The sequence below is a fragment of the Syzygium oleosum genome, unplaced genomic scaffold, assembly GCF_021117445.2.
Source record: "Syzygium oleosum isolate NSW1041296 unplaced genomic scaffold, Sole_v2.1 Sole_v2.03, whole genome shotgun sequence".
Lineage (NCBI taxonomy): Eukaryota > Viridiplantae > Streptophyta > Magnoliopsida > Myrtales > Myrtaceae > Syzygium > Syzygium oleosum.
Genome location: NW_026607487.1, coordinates 10,417,477 through 10,435,067, shown reverse-complemented (window position 1 = coordinate 10,435,067; position 17,591 = coordinate 10,417,477). Strand labels below are relative to the sequence as shown.

At 40.6% G+C, this 17,591-nt stretch overlaps 4 protein-coding genes across 7 annotated transcripts; 3 read left to right on the top strand and 1 right to left on the bottom strand.

The window, feature by feature from the left end:
* Positions 1–1,098: 1,098 nt before the first annotated feature.
* Positions 1,099–4,557, bottom strand: LOC115689841 (laccase-17-like). The gene is made up of 6 exons (XM_030616010.2): positions 4,323–4,557; positions 4,025–4,176; positions 2,752–2,996; positions 2,529–2,657; positions 1,441–2,412; positions 1,099–1,276 (listed from the first exon to the last, which is right to left on the bottom strand). The coding sequence occupies exons 1-6, from the start codon at positions 4,449–4,451 to the stop codon at positions 1,146–1,148; spliced, it is 1,758 nt and encodes a 585-aa protein (XP_030471870.1). The 5' UTR covers positions 4,452–4,557; the 3' UTR covers positions 1,099–1,145.
* A 2,303-nt stretch (positions 4,558–6,860) lies between these two features.
* Positions 6,861–8,128, top strand: LOC115689891 (embryo-specific protein ATS3A-like). Its single transcript, XM_030616079.2, has 2 exons — positions 6,861–7,441; positions 7,542–8,128. The coding sequence occupies exons 1-2, from the start codon at positions 7,160–7,162 to the stop codon at positions 8,013–8,015; spliced, it is 756 nt and encodes a 251-aa protein (XP_030471939.2). The 5' UTR covers positions 6,861–7,159; the 3' UTR covers positions 8,016–8,128.
* Positions 8,129–10,354: 2,226 nt separating this feature from the next.
* On the top strand, positions 10,355–12,583 carry LOC115689847 (uncharacterized). 4 transcript variants are annotated; one of them, XM_056309204.1, is made up of 3 exons: positions 10,355–10,627; positions 11,041–11,133; positions 11,972–12,583. In XM_056309204.1, the coding sequence occupies exons 1-3, from the start codon at positions 10,409–10,411 to the stop codon at positions 12,158–12,160; spliced, it is 501 nt and encodes a 166-aa protein (XP_056165179.1). In that variant the 5' UTR covers positions 10,355–10,408; the 3' UTR covers positions 12,161–12,583. The 4 variants fall into 4 exon arrangements, with proteins under 4 accessions (XP_056165179.1, XP_056165180.1, XP_030471876.1 ...); XM_056309205.1 differs by having other exon boundaries at positions 10,356–10,627; positions 11,975–12,583; XM_030616016.2 differs by lacking the exon at positions 11,041–11,133 and having other exon boundaries at positions 10,359–10,627.
* A 2,827-nt stretch (positions 12,584–15,410) lies between these two features.
* On the top strand, positions 15,411–17,250 carry LOC115689886 (WUSCHEL-related homeobox 3-like). The gene is made up of 2 exons (XM_030616069.2): positions 15,411–16,257; positions 16,678–17,250. The coding sequence occupies exons 1-2, from the start codon at positions 15,823–15,825 to the stop codon at positions 16,912–16,914; spliced, it is 672 nt and encodes a 223-aa protein (XP_030471929.2). The 5' UTR covers positions 15,411–15,822; the 3' UTR covers positions 16,915–17,250.
* Positions 17,251–17,591: the final 341 nt, after the last annotated feature.

Genomic DNA, 17,591 nt, shown 5'->3' with positions numbered 1-17,591 from the left:
CTCTAGCCCTGTCTACTTTTGCCATGACTGTCCAATTCTAGGGAAAGGTGCATCAAGTCATTTTATTCAAATGAAGTATGCAATCTGGTGTTGACAGTTTTGAAACGATTCTCTTTTTTTCCTGCAATATTAATGCATAATTCAAAGTTTTCTTTAGGGGGCTTTTATTATTTCCCGAAGATCTGTATAGTTCAAGATTTTGTCTTGCTATGTTGTTCCAAGAATCTGCAGGCCAGCTTTTGGAAAGTTGGTACTTCCAACAAACAAAACGCCAATTATTTCGGCCGATTAAAAAAGGGACAGGATTGTGTAATCCTTGGGAGTCAACAAGACCCCCCACCTAATGCGACAAGAAATATTTTTCCAAGTCTAGGACCCTTCAAAAGGAAGCAGCAAAAGATTGTACTGTAACACAGCGTCGAAAATCTGATGATGCATCGATGTTTGTCAGGTAAATTGATCATAAGCTAAAAGATACGTTCTACGAGTGCTTCACTTGCTTCGAAAGTGTTAAACTCTCACCCATCTGAGTTCAAGATGGAGCATTTTAAGGAGGTATCAGTGAAAAGATGCGGAGGAGAACTAAACGATGGATTGAATGGACATCGTTGAGCAAAAAATTCTGAAAAATGAGTTACAAATATTTTATAAAAACTTGGAATAAATTTCATCCGCTGTGAATGGAAATTTTAAACTGAGGCTTGAAGAAAACACCGTTCCATTTTGGATGAAGCTCTATCATGTGCTGGTTTCATGTATTGATTGGCCTTCCATGATTTAAAGGATACTGCGGTTTAGTGTTAATTCTGAAATTATTATTCAAATTGGCTTTGATTTTCTGACCCTATGGGCCATTATATAGTTGAAATTCATCGTGAATAAGAGAACAGGAATCTTTCATAATCTGAAAATATTATGGAGCCTCTTTGCAATGCAACTTCAACATACAGTGATTCCCACCTCCCCCCACCCCCGCCCCACCCCCCCCTCATCTCTTTGCTTAGCCCAGACCACACTAAGAAACCCAATTACCTAGCCAGTTAAGAAGGCTAGAGAAATATCACAAAAGAGAATCAGCAAAACCGAAAAATAAGTAGGAAAAGCATTCAGTTAAAGTCAATCCAAAAGTGACAATGAGATGTCAATCAACACATGGGAAGATCTGCAGGTGGAGGAAGCAACTTCTGATTGGGTAGCTTCCCATCTAAGACAAGCCATGCCATCTTCAAGCCCCAAGTGGTGTGAACTTCCAAGTGGCAGTGCATAAACCACACCCCTATATGATGATCACTTTCATTAGCATTCATCATTAAAAAAGAATATGCAAAGTTAGACATAATAACAGACCCCATATGATTCTACCATGTTCTTCAGAAACATAAAAATGAAAGAGCAATTGCAATTGCATTATGAATGTTTTTCTTAAGATGATTCTCTCACCTGGGTTATCAGCTAAAAACCTTATGGCAACCCAACCCCCAGAAGGCACACCCACAGTGTTCCTCTCAACTGGGTCAACAAGATTGAATTTTGCAGGATCCTTATTTGGGTCAAAATTGCCAAATCCTTGTCCCACAACAAAGAAGTTGAACCCATGCAAGTGAAGGGGATGGTTCTCAGCACCAAGAATGGTAGTGTCCTGCATAATAAGCTCTACACTGGTGTTAAAAGGCAAGACCACCAGCTTTGTTCCATTGCCCACATTTGTGTTGTTGGGTGGGGTCCCAGTAAAGTTGAATATGGATTTCGGGTAGCTCGGGAAGTCCGGGCTGTAGACTCCGTTCGATTGACCAGTGTAGTGGGCTTGAAGGAGGGCAGTGGTCGGCATTGTGAAAGATACATTGTTAACAGCAGCAGTAAACATTGTCCCATTTGGTCCTTGGCAAGTTTGGTTGCCTTGACATGGAATAGTTCCGAGACCGATTGTGAAGAAGAACCTCTGGTCTACCTTTTGAGGTACATTGGCGGGAAATTGTGCGGTTGCTAGACTCCGGAGTTTATTCGTGAAATTTGTCGAAAAGGCAGTGTCGTTCAAAGGCGGGAGAGTTGGTTTAAAGAGCGGAAGTTGCTTAATTGAAGAAGACCGATGAGGGTCGTTAAGGGGTGGTTTATATTCTAAAATGCCGGCGACAGTAGAGTTGTCGAATGTACCAAGACCAGTCACATAAGGCCTTGCAGTCATGAGGAAAATGGCTTTTGGGTAGTGGGGTTTTGTCTTAAGGAGGACATTTGTGGTCTGTCCAGGGGCGATTAGGAGTGTCTCGGTCTCAAAAGGTTTCAAATAAACAGCATCGGCTTCGACAACGGTGAGTGTGTGGTTTGCAATGCTAAAGAAGAGCTCGTCATTAAGTGCAGCATTGATTAAGCGAAGAAGGTAAGTCTTTCCTGGCTTCACTTTGAGCCTGTATGTATCTGCAGGAATTCATTCATTAAAATATTTAGTCCATCAGTTATCAATCGTATGCTTCCAGAGTTTCCACAGAAATAAGATTTTCAGGAAATATAATCCATAAAGCAAGATGCGGTACCTTTGGCAGAGCAGTTATACAATGGTCCTGGAAGTCCATTGATGGTATAGGCATCGGAAACATTAGGTCCTCCACCGGTTTGCAGGGCCTGCCTGATGATTGCCTCTGGATCTGAATTAAACCATTCACCTGAAAGTTTGTATTCTGTTAAGTTTTTGATAATCAGAAAACTAAATGTGAAAGCAATGTTGAGCTCGGATCAGTCTAATCTCTATTGCATTACCAAAGACGACGGGGACTTCTTTGTGAGGCTTGGCGAATGGGTAAGAAGCATTATGCTTGGGGAGGATGATCAGAGGACCGTAGAGAGTTGACCGTAGCCACGATATATGCGCATGCCACCAAAGAGTGCCTCTTTGGCCTACAATGGTGTAGTTGTACACGTAACTCTGGCCAGTTTGTATCGGGCATTGAGTCACATATGCAGGACCATCTGCCCATCCCGATCGAAGTTGTCGAACTCCATGCCTGTTTTGTGTAGAAAATAAGAAGGAAATTAATCCTCTACGACAGCCTAGGACTAGACTATGAAAGCAACTCTCTATTGACTACATCAAGGGTAAGGGCTTGGCTTGACCCTGTGTCATCTCCTGGTCGGAGTAACCTATTGCCAAAGAAGCCTCCTAACAAGAAAAAAAAAAGGGTGAACTAAAAAAAACAGACCCAACTTTAAGTCGAATCGCAAATCTACCCGAACTTTAGGTCTAGTCCCAAATCTGCCCCGAACTTTTTTTTATCTTAGAAAAAATCCCAAACTTTAACTTCAGTCCCAAATCTGCCTCGAATTTTATTTTGTGTAAAAAAACGAGCAAATTTTATTTATTTTCAAAAATATACCACCGTTATCCAGTCCCAACTTAACGTGGCACTTCGACGTCGATAACAAATCCACATTAGCAAAGTAATGGGGCGATAGATACAGGCCGACGTCACATTTCCAATTTGATAACAAATCCAACCCAATAAAAATTGTTGACTGATATAGGATATGAAAGTGAGGGACAATAATAGATCCATCCCAAAAAGCCTTTTTTAATATAAAAAAAATTCAATTTTTAGGTTGAGTCCAAATTTATCCCGAACTTTTCTTTGTCCAAAAAAAAGCCCCATTACTTTGTTAATATGGATTTGTTATCGACGTGGAAGTGTCACGTCATGTTGAGACTGGATTACGGGGGTATATTTTTGAAAATAAATTGAATTTTGATGATTTTTTTACACAAAACAAAATTTGTGGCAGATTTGGGACTAGACTTAAAGTTTGGGGTTTTTTCTAAGACAAAAAAAAGTTATGGACCTAAAGTTTGGGGTTTTTTTTAGATAAAAAAAAGTTCAGAGCAGATTTGAGACTTGATCTAAAGTTGGGGTTTTTTCGGGAATTAGGCCGAAAAAAAGAAAAGGAGAACCTAGGACTAGGCTATGAAAGTGCCTCTCTATATTGACTACATCAATTGACAATGGCTTGTAGGCTATCAACTCAGCGTAATTTGTCATACCAGTGAATTGAGATGTTGTTCGGGACCCGATTAACCACTTCAATTAGAAGTCGATCGCCTTCCCTGGCAATGACTCGAGGGCCCGGCCATTTCCCATTTACAGTGACCATGCTTTTGGTGTGGCACAGACGCGTCGCATTGTGCAACACAACCTGCGGAGCACATTTTCACATGGTTAGAAAGAAACAATCGCAACAGGAATCGTCAACACATAAGTCCATGTACATATTGTATACATGGTTCATGTCTAGAATACAATCTCATTTGAAAAAGTTTCAAAGATGCGACGTCTACATACATTGAACTTGTAATGCCTGGTCACGCCTTCACCAGCGACAAGAGCAGTCTCAGGACAGAAGCATGACGCAAAAAATGCTACGAGAAAGAAACCCGCAAGTGGACATGATTGAAGGAAAGAAGCGCCCATTTTATCCCTTCTCAGCCTCAATTTTTCTTTTAGCAGAACAGAGGAGACTGATGAGTGTAATGACTAAGAAAACTTGTTGTTATAGTTCAAACTGCTTGTGGATGCAACATTACCAATCTCCTGAAGTATATATATGCAAGTGTTCCTAGCTGATCTGGTAGGGAAAATGCATAGTTTATTACATAGAGACGCTGCAACAGTTCCATATCATCGGTTGTTAGAACAACCTTAGAGTGATGTCAAAGACAATCCAATTTGACCTCCTTCCCCTTCAAGTCAAACTTCTCATGTTGGGCCAAGTAATGTTACTCAGTTAAATTGTCACAGTTCTCATGTTGGGCCAAGTAATGTTACTCAGTTAAATTGTCACAGCAATATAAAGTAGAGGTAATTAAGCAGCCATGGCGCTGACTCCCGGTAAATAATTTGAAGGGCAGAATTCAGTTGAAGATCACGAGGCGTTTCGAATAAGAGCATTCCATTTTTTTAATTATTTTCTAATTCTATTTTTGTTATTTAATTGTTTGTTAGCTTGATCAGTCGTATAGAATGGGTCATTTATCTGGTGAAAACAATCAAATTAATTCAGTCTCCTGTTTAGCAAGAACCAGTGACCAAATACTATCATGCAACCAATTGAATCACACTAGAAAATTTGAGGTTGGTGCTCTGTTTTCTGTAGAAGGTTCTCATTGTTGTTGTCTCTCCTTCCCAAGGCCATATTTGGCAGTAGAAAGCTCTCACCCTCAAGAGAATATCTTTAGTTGATCAATCAGAAGTTGGTAGCCAGAAGTTTCTTTCTTGGTGGAAAATCTGAAAGTTGATTTTGAAAACGTTTTCCTAGTTACATATATAGTATTGTACAATGTTTACCAATTAGCTATTTCTTGAGAGCAAAGGAACTTGCTATGTTTCACAAAGATAAAAATCTTAAGGGGGGATGATGGTGAAGATCAACATCAAGAAAGAATTTGACATAGCCGCACAAATCGAATGCCGAGAACGAACATAACCTGTGCATGAGAGGCTGGAATTGACCTTACATCGGCATAGTTATGGTTAGATTGTCGGATCAAGATTGAAGCATGCATGGCAGGTCATTGGATTGGGACAAGTACTAACAACTTTTTTTTCTGTTCAAGAGGGGCTTAGCTTGGTCATAAAGAAATAATAGACGGTAACCATCAAAGCTGTCATTGTAATAGTTAGATGGGGGTTTTGTGGACAGTCTATTTTCGTTGCCATAGGGTAACAGGTCATGGATGAACAGTGGGACAACCTAAAGGGACGCAATTTTAGTTCAAGCAAGCGAGCTAACTACTGTAGCTTACATGCCAAGAATATCATATATACCATATCACATATTCACGCATTGCATTCAGAAATCTGCAGAAAAAGTATTGGCTTGGCATGTAGAAGGAGGAGGTCTCACTTTGCTTTCATGGATCCCCACGATATATATGAAACTTACGGTCTGATTTGACCGACTACTACTCTCCCTGTTACTTATTTAAACCCTATGACCTACTCCCCCTTCTGATCCAATCTCATTTTCATGGGGCTGGAGGGATCTCCCTCTTACCAAATCCAGGGCTCTTCTGTCGTGTATCATGGCATGCTCCCAATATTAAAATACGATATCGCATGGTAAAATGTCCCGATTGATGCGGAGATCCATAACTTCTTCGTTGTAACGTGAATTTGTCGTAGTAGTTTCCCAGATTTTGGTTTGCATAGAGATGTCTTGTTGGAGAACTCCATTGGATACTCTCACAGGAGGATTAGCTGTAAGTACGATCAACTCATGGATAAAAAAATTAGCAAGTTAGGGGGTCGATTTACAAATGAGTTGTCAATTAGCACAAGGATAGTCAAATTGTGGGGAAAATTACCCAATCATTCTTGAACTGTCAATTCAATTATAAACCTTTCAATTTTGTCAATTTAGTCCTAAACCTTTGAGCGAAATTCTAATGTTTGTCTTTTTGTTCAATTTTCGCTCGAATTATCTGATGTAACGGTTCAGTCATTGCCAGTCGTTCTACGTGGCACATTACAATGTCAGCAATTTCCAGCGAAAATTAGCCGGAAGGAATACACTGGAATTTAGCACAAAGGTTTAGGACTAAATTGGCAAAATTATTTGACCAAAAAAAATTTGGCAAAATTAAAAAATTTAGGACTAAATTGACACAAATACAATAAGCTCAGGACTGATTGGATAATTTCCCTTCAAATTATGATTTACAATGTCTTTCAATTGTTTGCTTTGGCAGGAAAAAAAGTTGAGCTATTTCTTGTCATGGGTACCAATTGCGAACATAGCAGTATTACCACGACTTACTTTGATTCAACCCAGAGTTCGTTCAAGAAAAGTGATGTTGATATACATGTCGATTGTGGTTTAAAGCTTTCAAAATTCAATCTGACCAGGAATGGAGTTTGCCCAACTGATTTGTTCACGAAGCCTTCGCTAGTTACACGACTTAGAACATATCGAGTTCTTGGGAAGCCAGAATCGATAGGTTTCCCAAGATGATTTCGATAAATTTTTTTCATGAGAAAAGTGATTTTTCTATTTTAAAAAAAAATGGTCTTAAACTTTAAGACGATCCGATGGATGTGATTAAACAATAGCCAAAGATACTTTAATCACTGATCAGGGGAGAATTAAACCAGAAAAAAAAGAAGGCTAATGAGCATAAGTGATGGTGAAGGAAATAGCTAGTTCTAAAGATCTAAAGTGCCCAAGAGAACATTACACCTTTGTAAGTTCGAGAAGGAAAGAATCTGGGTGTTTCTCCTTCAAGGCTATTATACATAGGTCGAACGTGCAAGTGCAATGTCGCTGTCGGGTGTGTTCGTGTCCTGAACTCGTGAACACGGCCATGGAAGGATCAAGGTTCTGCAGATCATGGTTCTTCACGAGCTGCGTCCTCTTCCTGTTCGCTTTAGCTGCAGGAAACGAAACCAGCGCCCCGCAAAACAAGGTAAATTAGTTCACTGTACGTGACGTCAAATGTGAAAACCCCGCTGCAGTATGTGAATCCGAATAGTTTTGACGTCGCGTCACCATGTTCTTGATTGCAGAACAACTGCACCTACGCCATAACCATCGAAACGACGTGCGCCGACGGAGCCGAGACCTCCGACCACGTGGCCGTCCGGTTCGGGGACACGGGCTCCACCGACATCGTCGTCCGCCGCCTCGACGCCAAGCGCTTCCGCACCCTCGATCCCCTGCAGCCCGCCGACCCCCTGGACGACGTGCCGCGGAAGCCGTTCCGAGCCTGCGCGGTGGACGAGTTCCGCGTCGCCGGCGAGTGCGTCGAGTCGCCCGTTTGTTACCTCTACCTGAAGCTCGCCGGGAGCGACGACTGGCGGCCGGGATTCGCGAAGGTCCAAGTCCTGGAGGGGCCCCATTTGAGCTCCGAGTATTTCTACTTCCGTCGATACTTGCCGCGACGAGTTTGGCACGGTTCTGATTCCTGCGAGAAGGAGGTCACTCCTTTTGGGATTAAGAGCAAGAGGAAGGTCTTTGCAACGAAGAGATTTGTCGTTTGAAAGAAAGGAATTGTATACCCATTGGATACTTCTTGCTTGTAAATTATGTGCAGCTTCTTTTTTCTTTTTTTTCAGCTTGTTAGAGCAAAAATAAAATTATTATATTTAACGTAGCAAGCTTTAGTTGAATAAATAACACTACCAAAGTTTGTTCACCACCAAAAAATTGTGCTTATAACAAATCTCATGCATTAATATATCATCCTATTTGGATCTTGTCCAATTTCCATGAATGAAAAACTCGACGATTACTTATGAAGCCTAGCCCCTGTCTCATTCGTTGATGTCCAAAGTGTTTGGTTAATGTAAGTCCGCGATAGCCTTTTGGATCCTTCAAGGAAAAACTTAATTACGGATCCAAAACCGAATTATGAAATTTTTTTTTTAGGACAAGAAAGCTCTCTCCAAAAAGTACATTCCAAAATCATGAAATACTCCACTAACTACATGGACTAGGTAAGATCATTTATACGGAAAGATCGAACTACCAAAGTACTTAAACTATAAGCGGTTGCTTCCATGAATAAATAAAGATCATTCGTTGATGTCCAAAATCTTTGGTTAATGTAAGCTCGTGAAATCATTCTGGATCCTTCCAAGGAAAAACTTACAGATCCGGATCCGAATTATAAAATACTTTTCTTTAGGACTGGAAATCTCACTCCAAAAAGTGAAGTAAAAAATCACGAAATGCTCGGCTAACTTCATATACTAGCTAAGATCATTTATACGGAAAGATCGAACTACCAAAGTACTCAAAACATGCGCGGTTGCTTCCATGAATAAAGTAAAGATCACCTCTTCTGGTGTTGGTGCCATCGGAGTAAAAAAGATCACCTCATCTTTCCAGCTCGTTCAAGTAATGCGTGAAACCACTTTTGTATATGGGACAGTGTTACTGAGTCCATCAGCCGTGAGGGTCCCGAAGAGAAGACACATGTCTGACTTCAGAAGGAACTGTCTGCATCCGTCCGGATGCATTCATTCTCGGTACACTGTTGGGCGGTTTATACGTAAATCAGGAAACTGCGAAAGATGAATTCACGTGCATGTCGGAGCACGTGAATGCTCATGACTTCGATCTGTTCCATCACCATTAGTGTCCTCGTCTCGGGCTCCGCAGATTCTTTGTGCCCTCCCGCAGTATTATACGGTCCCGTTTCTGTCCATTTCATCTTGAGCTGTATAGTAGAAAGAGGGGGAGTCCTATACATAATGGTGATATTCATGGATTAACTCATTAGGGTATTGTCTGCTTTGACCTGTTCTATACCGAGCCTCTCGCCGGCGGTTTTATCTTTTTGGCGGACACATGGGCACCTTCCCAAGAGTTGTCCAATCCGGAAGTGTTCCCATTTGAGCACGCTAACATTTGAAATTTAAAAGCAAAGCTTTGCTTTTACATCAAAATGCTCTTCCGGGAGTTAATTCCAATTTTCACATATATATCTCACAATTGCTTTTCGCCTGTTCGGTGCATAATTTGGTTTATTCATACTCCCTTCGCCATCTTAGAAGTCTGCTAGGAGTTGCTAATTGTCCAGACTCTCTAGCCCCGGAGACCACTATCCGCTCTTGTTGGATCAGGTCGTTACAAGATGATTAATTACGATACACATTTATAGGTTAGATATTTGAAGACTGGATCTTACCTGATTTACTTTTCTCTAGTTTCCATGCTTGGATTAGCTAGTATTTCCATTTTTTGTTGGAGACGACGATTCACGTGACACAATATGAGAACATGATTCTTAACATTATAAGGATTTATTGGGAGAAAATCGAGCTCAAACACTATATTACTTGAAATTGAAAACGAGTTGACAAGTTTATCCTTTTTTTTGGGCGCGTGAAAGTTATTTTGTTATCACGTCAAAATATTTTTATCGAGACACAGAATCGCATAAATAATCGATGTGAATATGCAGATTAGACTTGAAATTTTAGCTGAAATATCAATGAGCTCGACTTCGATGTAACAACTCAATTCCGCAAGTTCACATGGTTCGATACGATTTTAATTGATTCCACAGGTGTTATTGCAATTCCATGATGAAATCAGTTATTTTGACTTTTTGGACAAATACACCGTTTGATATATCTTTAAAACTGAAAGTGGAGTAATAAGAATCGACATGCAAAACTATAGAAAAAGGTTTATTTAGTTTTTAAAAATTTCTGTAAACTTTACTACAGGTTTATTGTGTAAAAAAAGTTCATTTACGCAAAAAGAAAATAGATGAGCTCCTGAAAAGAAACTTACGTGAACACCGGATTGGAACGAAAAACCGGTTCTTCCGGTCCGACCGGACAAGTCACCATACTGGGCCTTCGTCATCCACTTCGCTGGGCTCTAAGCACTGTTGGAGTGGTGTCGTTGCAGAGAGAAGGTAATGGCGATGGAAGTTGCGGTCTCCACCAATTTCGGCGGATGCCCCCGGCGTTATTCCGTCGTCAACCACCGCCAACGACCCGCGAGTACGGCCAAGGGTTTCGGACAAAACTCCATCGTTCCGGCGACGAGGATAAGGAGGTCTTGTCGTGTTCTCGCTGCAAATAATCCCAAAAGTGACGACAAAGGTTCGAGCTTTGGGGAATCTTACGCCTCCCAGGTTACCCTCTTTCCTTTCCTCTGACCTATATTTGCTACCGGACTTTGCAATTGCGCATAGTTTCTGAAAACTCTAGAATTTATCTTGTCTCAGTATAGGAAATATGAGGCCAATTGGGAAATCTAGTGACTTGAATTGAAGGTTCTCATTTCTAATTTTGGAATTGCAGTTTTGTGAGGTGGGAGTTAGTTTTGTTAGCTGGAAATGAGAGAGAGAGGGAGAGAGAGAGCAGGAAAAAAACATGATCTTGCTTGAAAAGGAGCTACAGTTTTTTTGGTTCAGTGTACAAAAGAGGTAGGAATTTTTGAACTTCTGTCTCTACCTTTAGGGTGAGAAAAAGGCCATCTTGGTGAGATCCTCTCTGTTATAGCATTGTCATTGCGAAACCCGGGTTGGAATTTCTATGCTTGCAGTCTAAAGCCCTCAAAGAATTTTCATGGCCATTTGGTGATTCCAAATGCAGCCCTTTCCCCCTAACTCTGCGACTTGATGACCCTTGCATGCAGGTACGGATCAGAAAGAACCCATTATCGCATTTGTTTGAATTATCTAGACAAGTTTGGTTACTGTTAGTTTTATTCTGATATCTGAAGATATATACATTCATATATGTGTGTGTGTGCGCGTGCGTCTGTGTGTGTGTGATGCTACTACACAAAGGGGTAGTACCATAGACCGATTATGTGGAGGAGAAAGGGGCGGTAATGGTGAAGGAATTTTTTTCATAGGAGAAAAGTAGGATTAGAGATGAGAGTTCCTGTTGTACATGAACATTCAGTAACCAATTTTTTACCTTCGCGTATTTGTGTTAGGAGTAGTTAGACATTCACTGTATGTGTACACAAAACTGTTGTTGCATTGCCGCCTTCTCATAGCCTTCTCTAGTGTTAGCTAAGGAGTAACTGAGCATGGTCAGTTAGAGGTTTGTCTGAGGCTCTGCATAGTCTGCTGCCAGCCTCTGCGTACTGTTTTCCCAAAGCTCGACACCGCTTGATAGCATAGGCCGCTCGGGCTTTCTCTGAAGGGAAGGACTTGGAAAGTAGTGAAGTTCTTTATGCTGTTACATTCAAGGTCGAGCATATAGAAAACCAGAGAATCATTTTGTTTTTGTTGGTAAGGTGGCTCAGCTCCTACATTTGAGATGGAGTCATCTTAAAATAAAGTTTGAACTAGTTTTCCATTAAATGTGGTAGGTGAAATCCGAGTCTGTGGGGATATCGTTAATTATAGGAAAGATAGCAAACAAGAGACAAGTTTCAGAGTTCAGATGTGCATTTGATGATGTTCGACTCTTCATCAGTTAAGTAGCATTTGATTCTAATGATATCATTTTTGCGGTTTTAGCAGGAGGATTTGAACTATCTCTGGAAATTAGGAGCCGGTTCTATTGCTGGTGCTGCTTTAATAAAGTACGGGAGCATCCTTTTCCCCGAGATCACGAGACCCAACATCATTGAAGCTCTAGGCATGATATCAACTCCAGTCGTTGTAGCGGTGTTACTCTTGATCAAGCAAAGTCGGGCCGAGCAATGAACCTTAAAAAGTATGTGCGCTCTGGTTGCGTTTACTTGCCTTGTGTACATTGAAATTGAGTCAGGATTCAGGAGGGCTATTTTCTAGATTGCCAAGACGAGCACCGGATGGTTGTCGGACATAACAAAAAAACACGATAGCCATGTATAACTTTCCTATTCATCTGACGGTTATACTCTCTCAGTGACACGGGAATACAAGCGATTCGTAATCTAAGTATATATCTTTCATAATCCCTCCAATATTGTAGGAACAGACACAGAATTTGATCTGCTAAGTCAAGTCAAATTATATCTGTTGAACGGGAATGCTCTATTCCTTCGTTTTCTTCTTCTGGTTTCCTGAACCGTGAGATTTGTCGTTAATTGTTCCAAGGAATCTCTTGAAATCATAAAACAAAAACCCTCGAATATTTTCGGCTCACTTCTCGTTGTCATTACGTTGGGAACTAAAATTTGTCACGAGTGGAACCATCTTCCTTCCTAGATTTAGGGTAGCATAAACCAAAGGCTAGTCACGACTGTTCCCGCTTGACTTTGCTTCCCTCTCCAGTCAAATCACTCTCACATAACCACTGGTTAACGTATCTCATCTTTGCTTGCTCCCCTCGCCTCGCACACCTGCATGCATGATCTTTGACCTGCTCCTGGACTTCTTACTTTTGCTTCTTCGAAACCTTGAAAGCAGCGCCTATCCATTCCAAAGTATTTTCGTGGAAGAAGGATGTTAGGAGGTAATAACACGCGAAGCCTTTTATATGCTAGCGAAATGACGTCATCCTCGGGGTAGGCACAAGTATGACCGAGATGCATAGTTATTAATTACACAGAGGAAGAGAGAGAGAGAACCAGAGAGGGGGCCAAATGATGATTTGATGCTACACGGACAGCGAGATATGATTTAGATTAGACCACTCCTTATCCATCACGTTGATGGGAAAACAGATGACTTGGAGAAGATTATAATAAAATTAAATTAGCAAAGAAACAGAGAAAGATCTATTCCTGATAAGACTCTCCAATCATTTTTGGGGTTTTGTTACTCTTCATTTTTCTCTCTATTTTTCCCCGTGCTGCTGCTCTCTTCCAAAATGGCAATTAATGATGAAGTGCGACTAGACAGTTTAGCAAACAGTCGAAGCTGTACACCATATCAAGAAAATGGCAATTAGAAATTCTCTCGTGTGCTCTTATCCGTATTAGATTTCTTATCTTCCATCACGTGCTTTCCTATAGTATCTCAATTATCTCAATCCTTGGCTCATATATGTTGGTAAGAATGTGATTATTTTTAAAAATTGTGAGTATGTTGTGCATGTTGACGCCTATCAAAACTTGGGATAAAAATACATAGAATATCATGTCTCTGTCCATATTTTGTATGACTTTTTTTTTATCCACATAACTTTAGGATCGGGTTTTCTTCTTTTTCTTTCTATACTTAAAATATATAAATGAACAAATAATGTTAGTGTGTCATATAACGATATATATTATCGGGTGTAATCGTTCTTCTTTTCAATGGTCCAGAAATAACATATAGTAGTAAAGTACAAATTCAAAGGGAAGAGAGAGGATTTTGGGTATGCGTCATGTGTTCGAAGAACCCCTTAAGTAGATCGTTATAAATAAGGTAGAATTCTAGTTGTTGGATGAGCAAGCACTAGGTCTCTGAACAGCCAACATATATGATAGGCAATTGATGTATAACATGCACTTCCTGTCCTTTGTCAATCTCAAGTCCTAAGATAATCTCTACATGTTATACCAAAATTAGTTCACCCTCCTCGATCTAGTAGAAGCAATCATCCGGTTCATGGCCATACTAAAGTACTTGCAGGGGATTGTGTTAAGATGGATGCACTTGTTTTGAGCTGTGGAAACCAAATAGACATTTCAGAACATCTTGTAGCACAGAGTTTCAATTATTTTACCACTCGGTCGCTTGCTTAAAGTTGACCACACGCTTCATGAGGAAAAGAAGACATGCTATGATAATTTAAGGGCTCTTGATATGCTGCATAACATCCACTATCCACCTCTCGTGTATTTGTTTGTATGAAACCAAAGGAGAAACTTATGTTCATTTTAATTTGATTATATATGCTGCTGAGTTATGATGTAGCTGTAGAGATTAACTACTTTGTATATGCTTGGCGTGATATTTAAATTGCAACAGCTAATAATCCTTCAAGAAGTTCAACATGCAATGTAGAGAGAGAGAGAGAGAGAGAGAGAGAGAGAGAGAGAGAGAGAGAATTTTAGCGGCCCACCATCAACGCGTGCATGGGCGGGACCTCCTTGCAGCGGTGAATCTGGTAATAGTCAGAGAGACCTTGAATTGTTAACGTCAGGACTACAAAATACAGTAGTCAAAACTTGGACCCATACATGTCTCAGAGAGAGAGAGAGAGAGAGAGTAAAGGGAAAAATGGGCCGGTTAAACAGTTTGGAAGCCGTCATGAAAACAGGGAATGAGATCAAACCAAATCTCAATCATAAATAGATGGCTTTTCTTTTGCCTAATTTTGTCTTTATATGCATGACATTCAAAATTTGATCATTCCCTCGCAACAGTTGTTCACTTGTAGGTGTGGAGACAGAGAATGAGGGATCGTCCACTTACACTGTAACTTCATACTACGTAAAAAAATCTTTTACCTTGAATGTATACACAGCCTTTTCTTATCCCCCCAGCAGGTTCTGAGTTTGCATTTAAGTTAATTTAACGAAAGATAATGCTGTGAGGCTCGTGAATACACTAATAGGACTCCCTCTCAACTCAAGACACCAATACTCAAAACATATTCACCTCATTTAAGTTTTTATACAACAGATTATCATTATTGTCGGTTCAAGTTTTGATAGTTATTTATTCTTAACGTTTGGTAATATATGGATTGATCTTGAATAGGCTTGTCCTGTGAATGAAGATCAAATACATGTACAAGAAGCTGATATGAATCTAGTGTCATGCGCTAGCTTAATTGGTTTCAAATTCGGCATTCGCGGATGTCATCTACAACATGTTTCATCTTTGTCAAATGCATCAGCAAGAGAGGAAGAATAGTTGTGTGCACTCGGCGCATGTAAGCTTGGTGTGCGTGAGCTGCTTGATTTGACGGGCTCACGCGAGATCCATATGATCGATATGCTCAAATGCGTCGAGTTCACATGATTCAACTTGATAACAGAATTTATCATGTATGAGTTGATAGTCTCTTAAAAGAGTGGGGGAAGGGGGAAGAAAAAGGAAAGGACAGATAGAGAACGAGAATTGGCAGGAGAGAGAGAGGGGGACACTTTGTAAAAAAGCATAATAGCAAACTCTACTTTTTGCTTTCCTTTTCATTTAATTTGATACAAGCTTCTGATCCCCAACTTACTCTTTGTCTGCTTCATTCTGTTGAGAAAGTTAATGATAGGGTTATGATGATACTATCATCATTCAATTACACCTCTCTCTCTCTCTCTCTCTGCATGGATATTGAATCTCCACAGTGAAGGTCGCTCTGAGAAGACAAACTTATAATGCTCTCTTTTTAACCTCTACTTTTGAGCCCCCCTCTCTCTTCAATCCTCCTTGTTCCCCTCCTGAATCACCACAATAATTCCTCTCAAATACCCAAAACCCAAAAAACCTAGCATTTTGCAAACAATAACATGTCTCCTTCAGCTTCAACAAGGTGGTGCCCAACACCAGAGCAGCTGATGATCTTGGAGGAGATGTACCGAAGCGGGGTGAGGACACCAAATGCAGCTCAAATACAGCAGATCACAGCCCACCTCTCCATGTATGGCAAGATAGAGGGCAAGAATGTGTTCTACTGGTTCCAGAACCACAAGGCCAGGGACAGACAGAAGCTCAGGAGGAAGCTCTCCAAGCAACTCCACCACCACCACTATCAACTTAACAACAGTCTTCTTTATAATCATCACCATCATCCTCACTATGATCACCAACACATGATGATGAATAACCACCACAATTATCACTTTCTGAGCTCACTTCATCATCAGTCCCCACCTTCTCCTCCAGCTGCTTCTACAAACCTGCAACTTGCTTATTATAACCCTACTTCTAGCCTGATTCCCCAGGTAAATACCCTCTTGGTTTCTACAGTTCAATTGTTCAAAAACTTACTATGCGGATTTTATCTTCTAGTGTTTCTGGCGAACTAATTGTTTCTTGCACATTAAGCAAAGATGAAAGAAGGGTCTCTTATAACATAGAAAAAGCGCAGAGAGAGAGAGAGAGAGAGAGAGAGAGAGAGAGAGCTGCTTTCTACCTACTAAGTGATACTCCTTGCTAGCTGGGGTTTCAATTTTCTGCATCGAAAGCTCATGCTGAAACATGTTTGATGTTTTTAGGCACAAGTTTGTGATGTGATTTGGTTGTTCAATTTGTGCCTGGGCATTTATGTGCCTCTTTTTTTCACACATATAGGGTTATCTTGTAGTTTTGTCGGCTTTTGGGATCCACAAGCGAAAACGGTAAAACATTTTTCTTGTTATTAGGGAGGATTTGGAGGTGCAACACCGCAGGTGATGAATGCTAACAAATGGACGACAGAAATGTCGGAGAAGACGACGGTCGAGATGGACGGCTACCACAAACTGACGACGACAGCGGCAGAAGTGGGTTCGACCCTTCCCATCAGTCTCCCCAGACCAGCCCTCAAAACTCTAGACCTCTTCCCAACCACGGCCACCAATCTCAAAGAAGAGTGGAACAACCTCAAGCTGAGCATCTAATTCCAACCGAAATTCTCATTCAAAAAACGATCGGCATCGACCATCGTAATCGTTGAATCTGAATGAATTTAACAACTGTGATCAGGAGCGTGATCGGTCGGGCCATTCTATACAAAAAAAAAAAATCTCTCAAAAATTAGCTGTACCTCCCTCTCTCTCTCTCTCTCTCTCTCTCTCTCTCTCTCTCTCTCTCTCTCTCTCTCTCTCTCTCTCTAGATTAATAATATGGTAGGGTTTCCATCTGTAATGTGACTTTTCTGTTGGTTTTTGTCTTGGTTTCTGCGATGTATTCTGTGAACTCTAGAATGAGAAACATCTCAATTGTCTAATGAGTAATGAATGAGTAGTGCAGTGTCTTTTTCTGTCCTACTGCTTAACCACCACCCAATCACTCACTCACTCCTCTATTTCTGTCTTAGTTTTACCCCTGCATGCATGCTCTGCTTCTTTGTATCGATCATAAAAGGTTTTGTCACCATCCACTCGTTAAAAGCTGCTGTCAAAAGTAGAAGACTCGGTACTATTGTAGTGCTCGGGACTACACATGGTGATTCATGCGTACGTTTGACGTTTAAATATATAAAGATCGTATTTTGCGGTGTGGTATATTGACAAGTCGATGAAATAACTTTGGGAAAAGTCTTCAGAGAAGGAATCGATGAATCAATATCCCAGAA

Bases quoted from the DNA above. Each gene is read 5' to 3' on its own strand.
- LOC115689841 (XM_030616010.2), bottom strand. From the start codon at position 4,451: ATGGGCGCTTCTTTCCTTCAATCATGTCCACTTGCGGGTTTCTTTCTC. The intron at 2,658-2,751 runs GTAATGCAATAG...ACAAACTTTCAG, and splicing joins AGAAGTCCCCGTCGTCTTTG to GTGAATGGTTTAATTCAGAT. The intron at 1,277-1,440 runs GTGAGAGAATCA...ATCATCATATAG, and splicing joins GTTTTTAGCTGATAACCCAG to GGGTGTGGTTTATGCACTGC.
- LOC115689891 (XM_030616079.2), top strand. From the start codon at position 7,160: ATGGTGAAGGAAATAGCTAGTTCTAAAGATCTAAAGTGCCCAAGAGAA. The intron at 7,442-7,541 runs GTAAATTAGTTC...TCTTGATTGCAG, and splicing joins CCAGCGCCCCGCAAAACAAG to AACAACTGCACCTACGCCAT.
- LOC115689847 (XM_056309204.1), top strand. From the start codon at position 10,409: ATGGCGATGGAAGTTGCGGTCTCCACCAATTTCGGCGGATGCCCCCGG. The intron at 10,628-11,040 runs GTTACCCTCTTT...CTATGCTTGCAG, and splicing joins GGGAATCTTACGCCTCCCAG to TCTAAAGCCCTCAAAGAATT. The intron at 11,134-11,971 runs GTACGGATCAGA...TTGCGGTTTTAG, and splicing joins TTGATGACCCTTGCATGCAG to CAGGAGGATTTGAACTATCT.
- LOC115689886 (XM_030616069.2), top strand. From the start codon at position 15,823: ATGTCTCCTTCAGCTTCAACAAGGTGGTGCCCAACACCAGAGCAGCTG. The intron at 16,258-16,677 runs GTAAATACCCTC...TCTTGTTATTAG, and splicing joins CTTCTAGCCTGATTCCCCAG to GGAGGATTTGGAGGTGCAAC.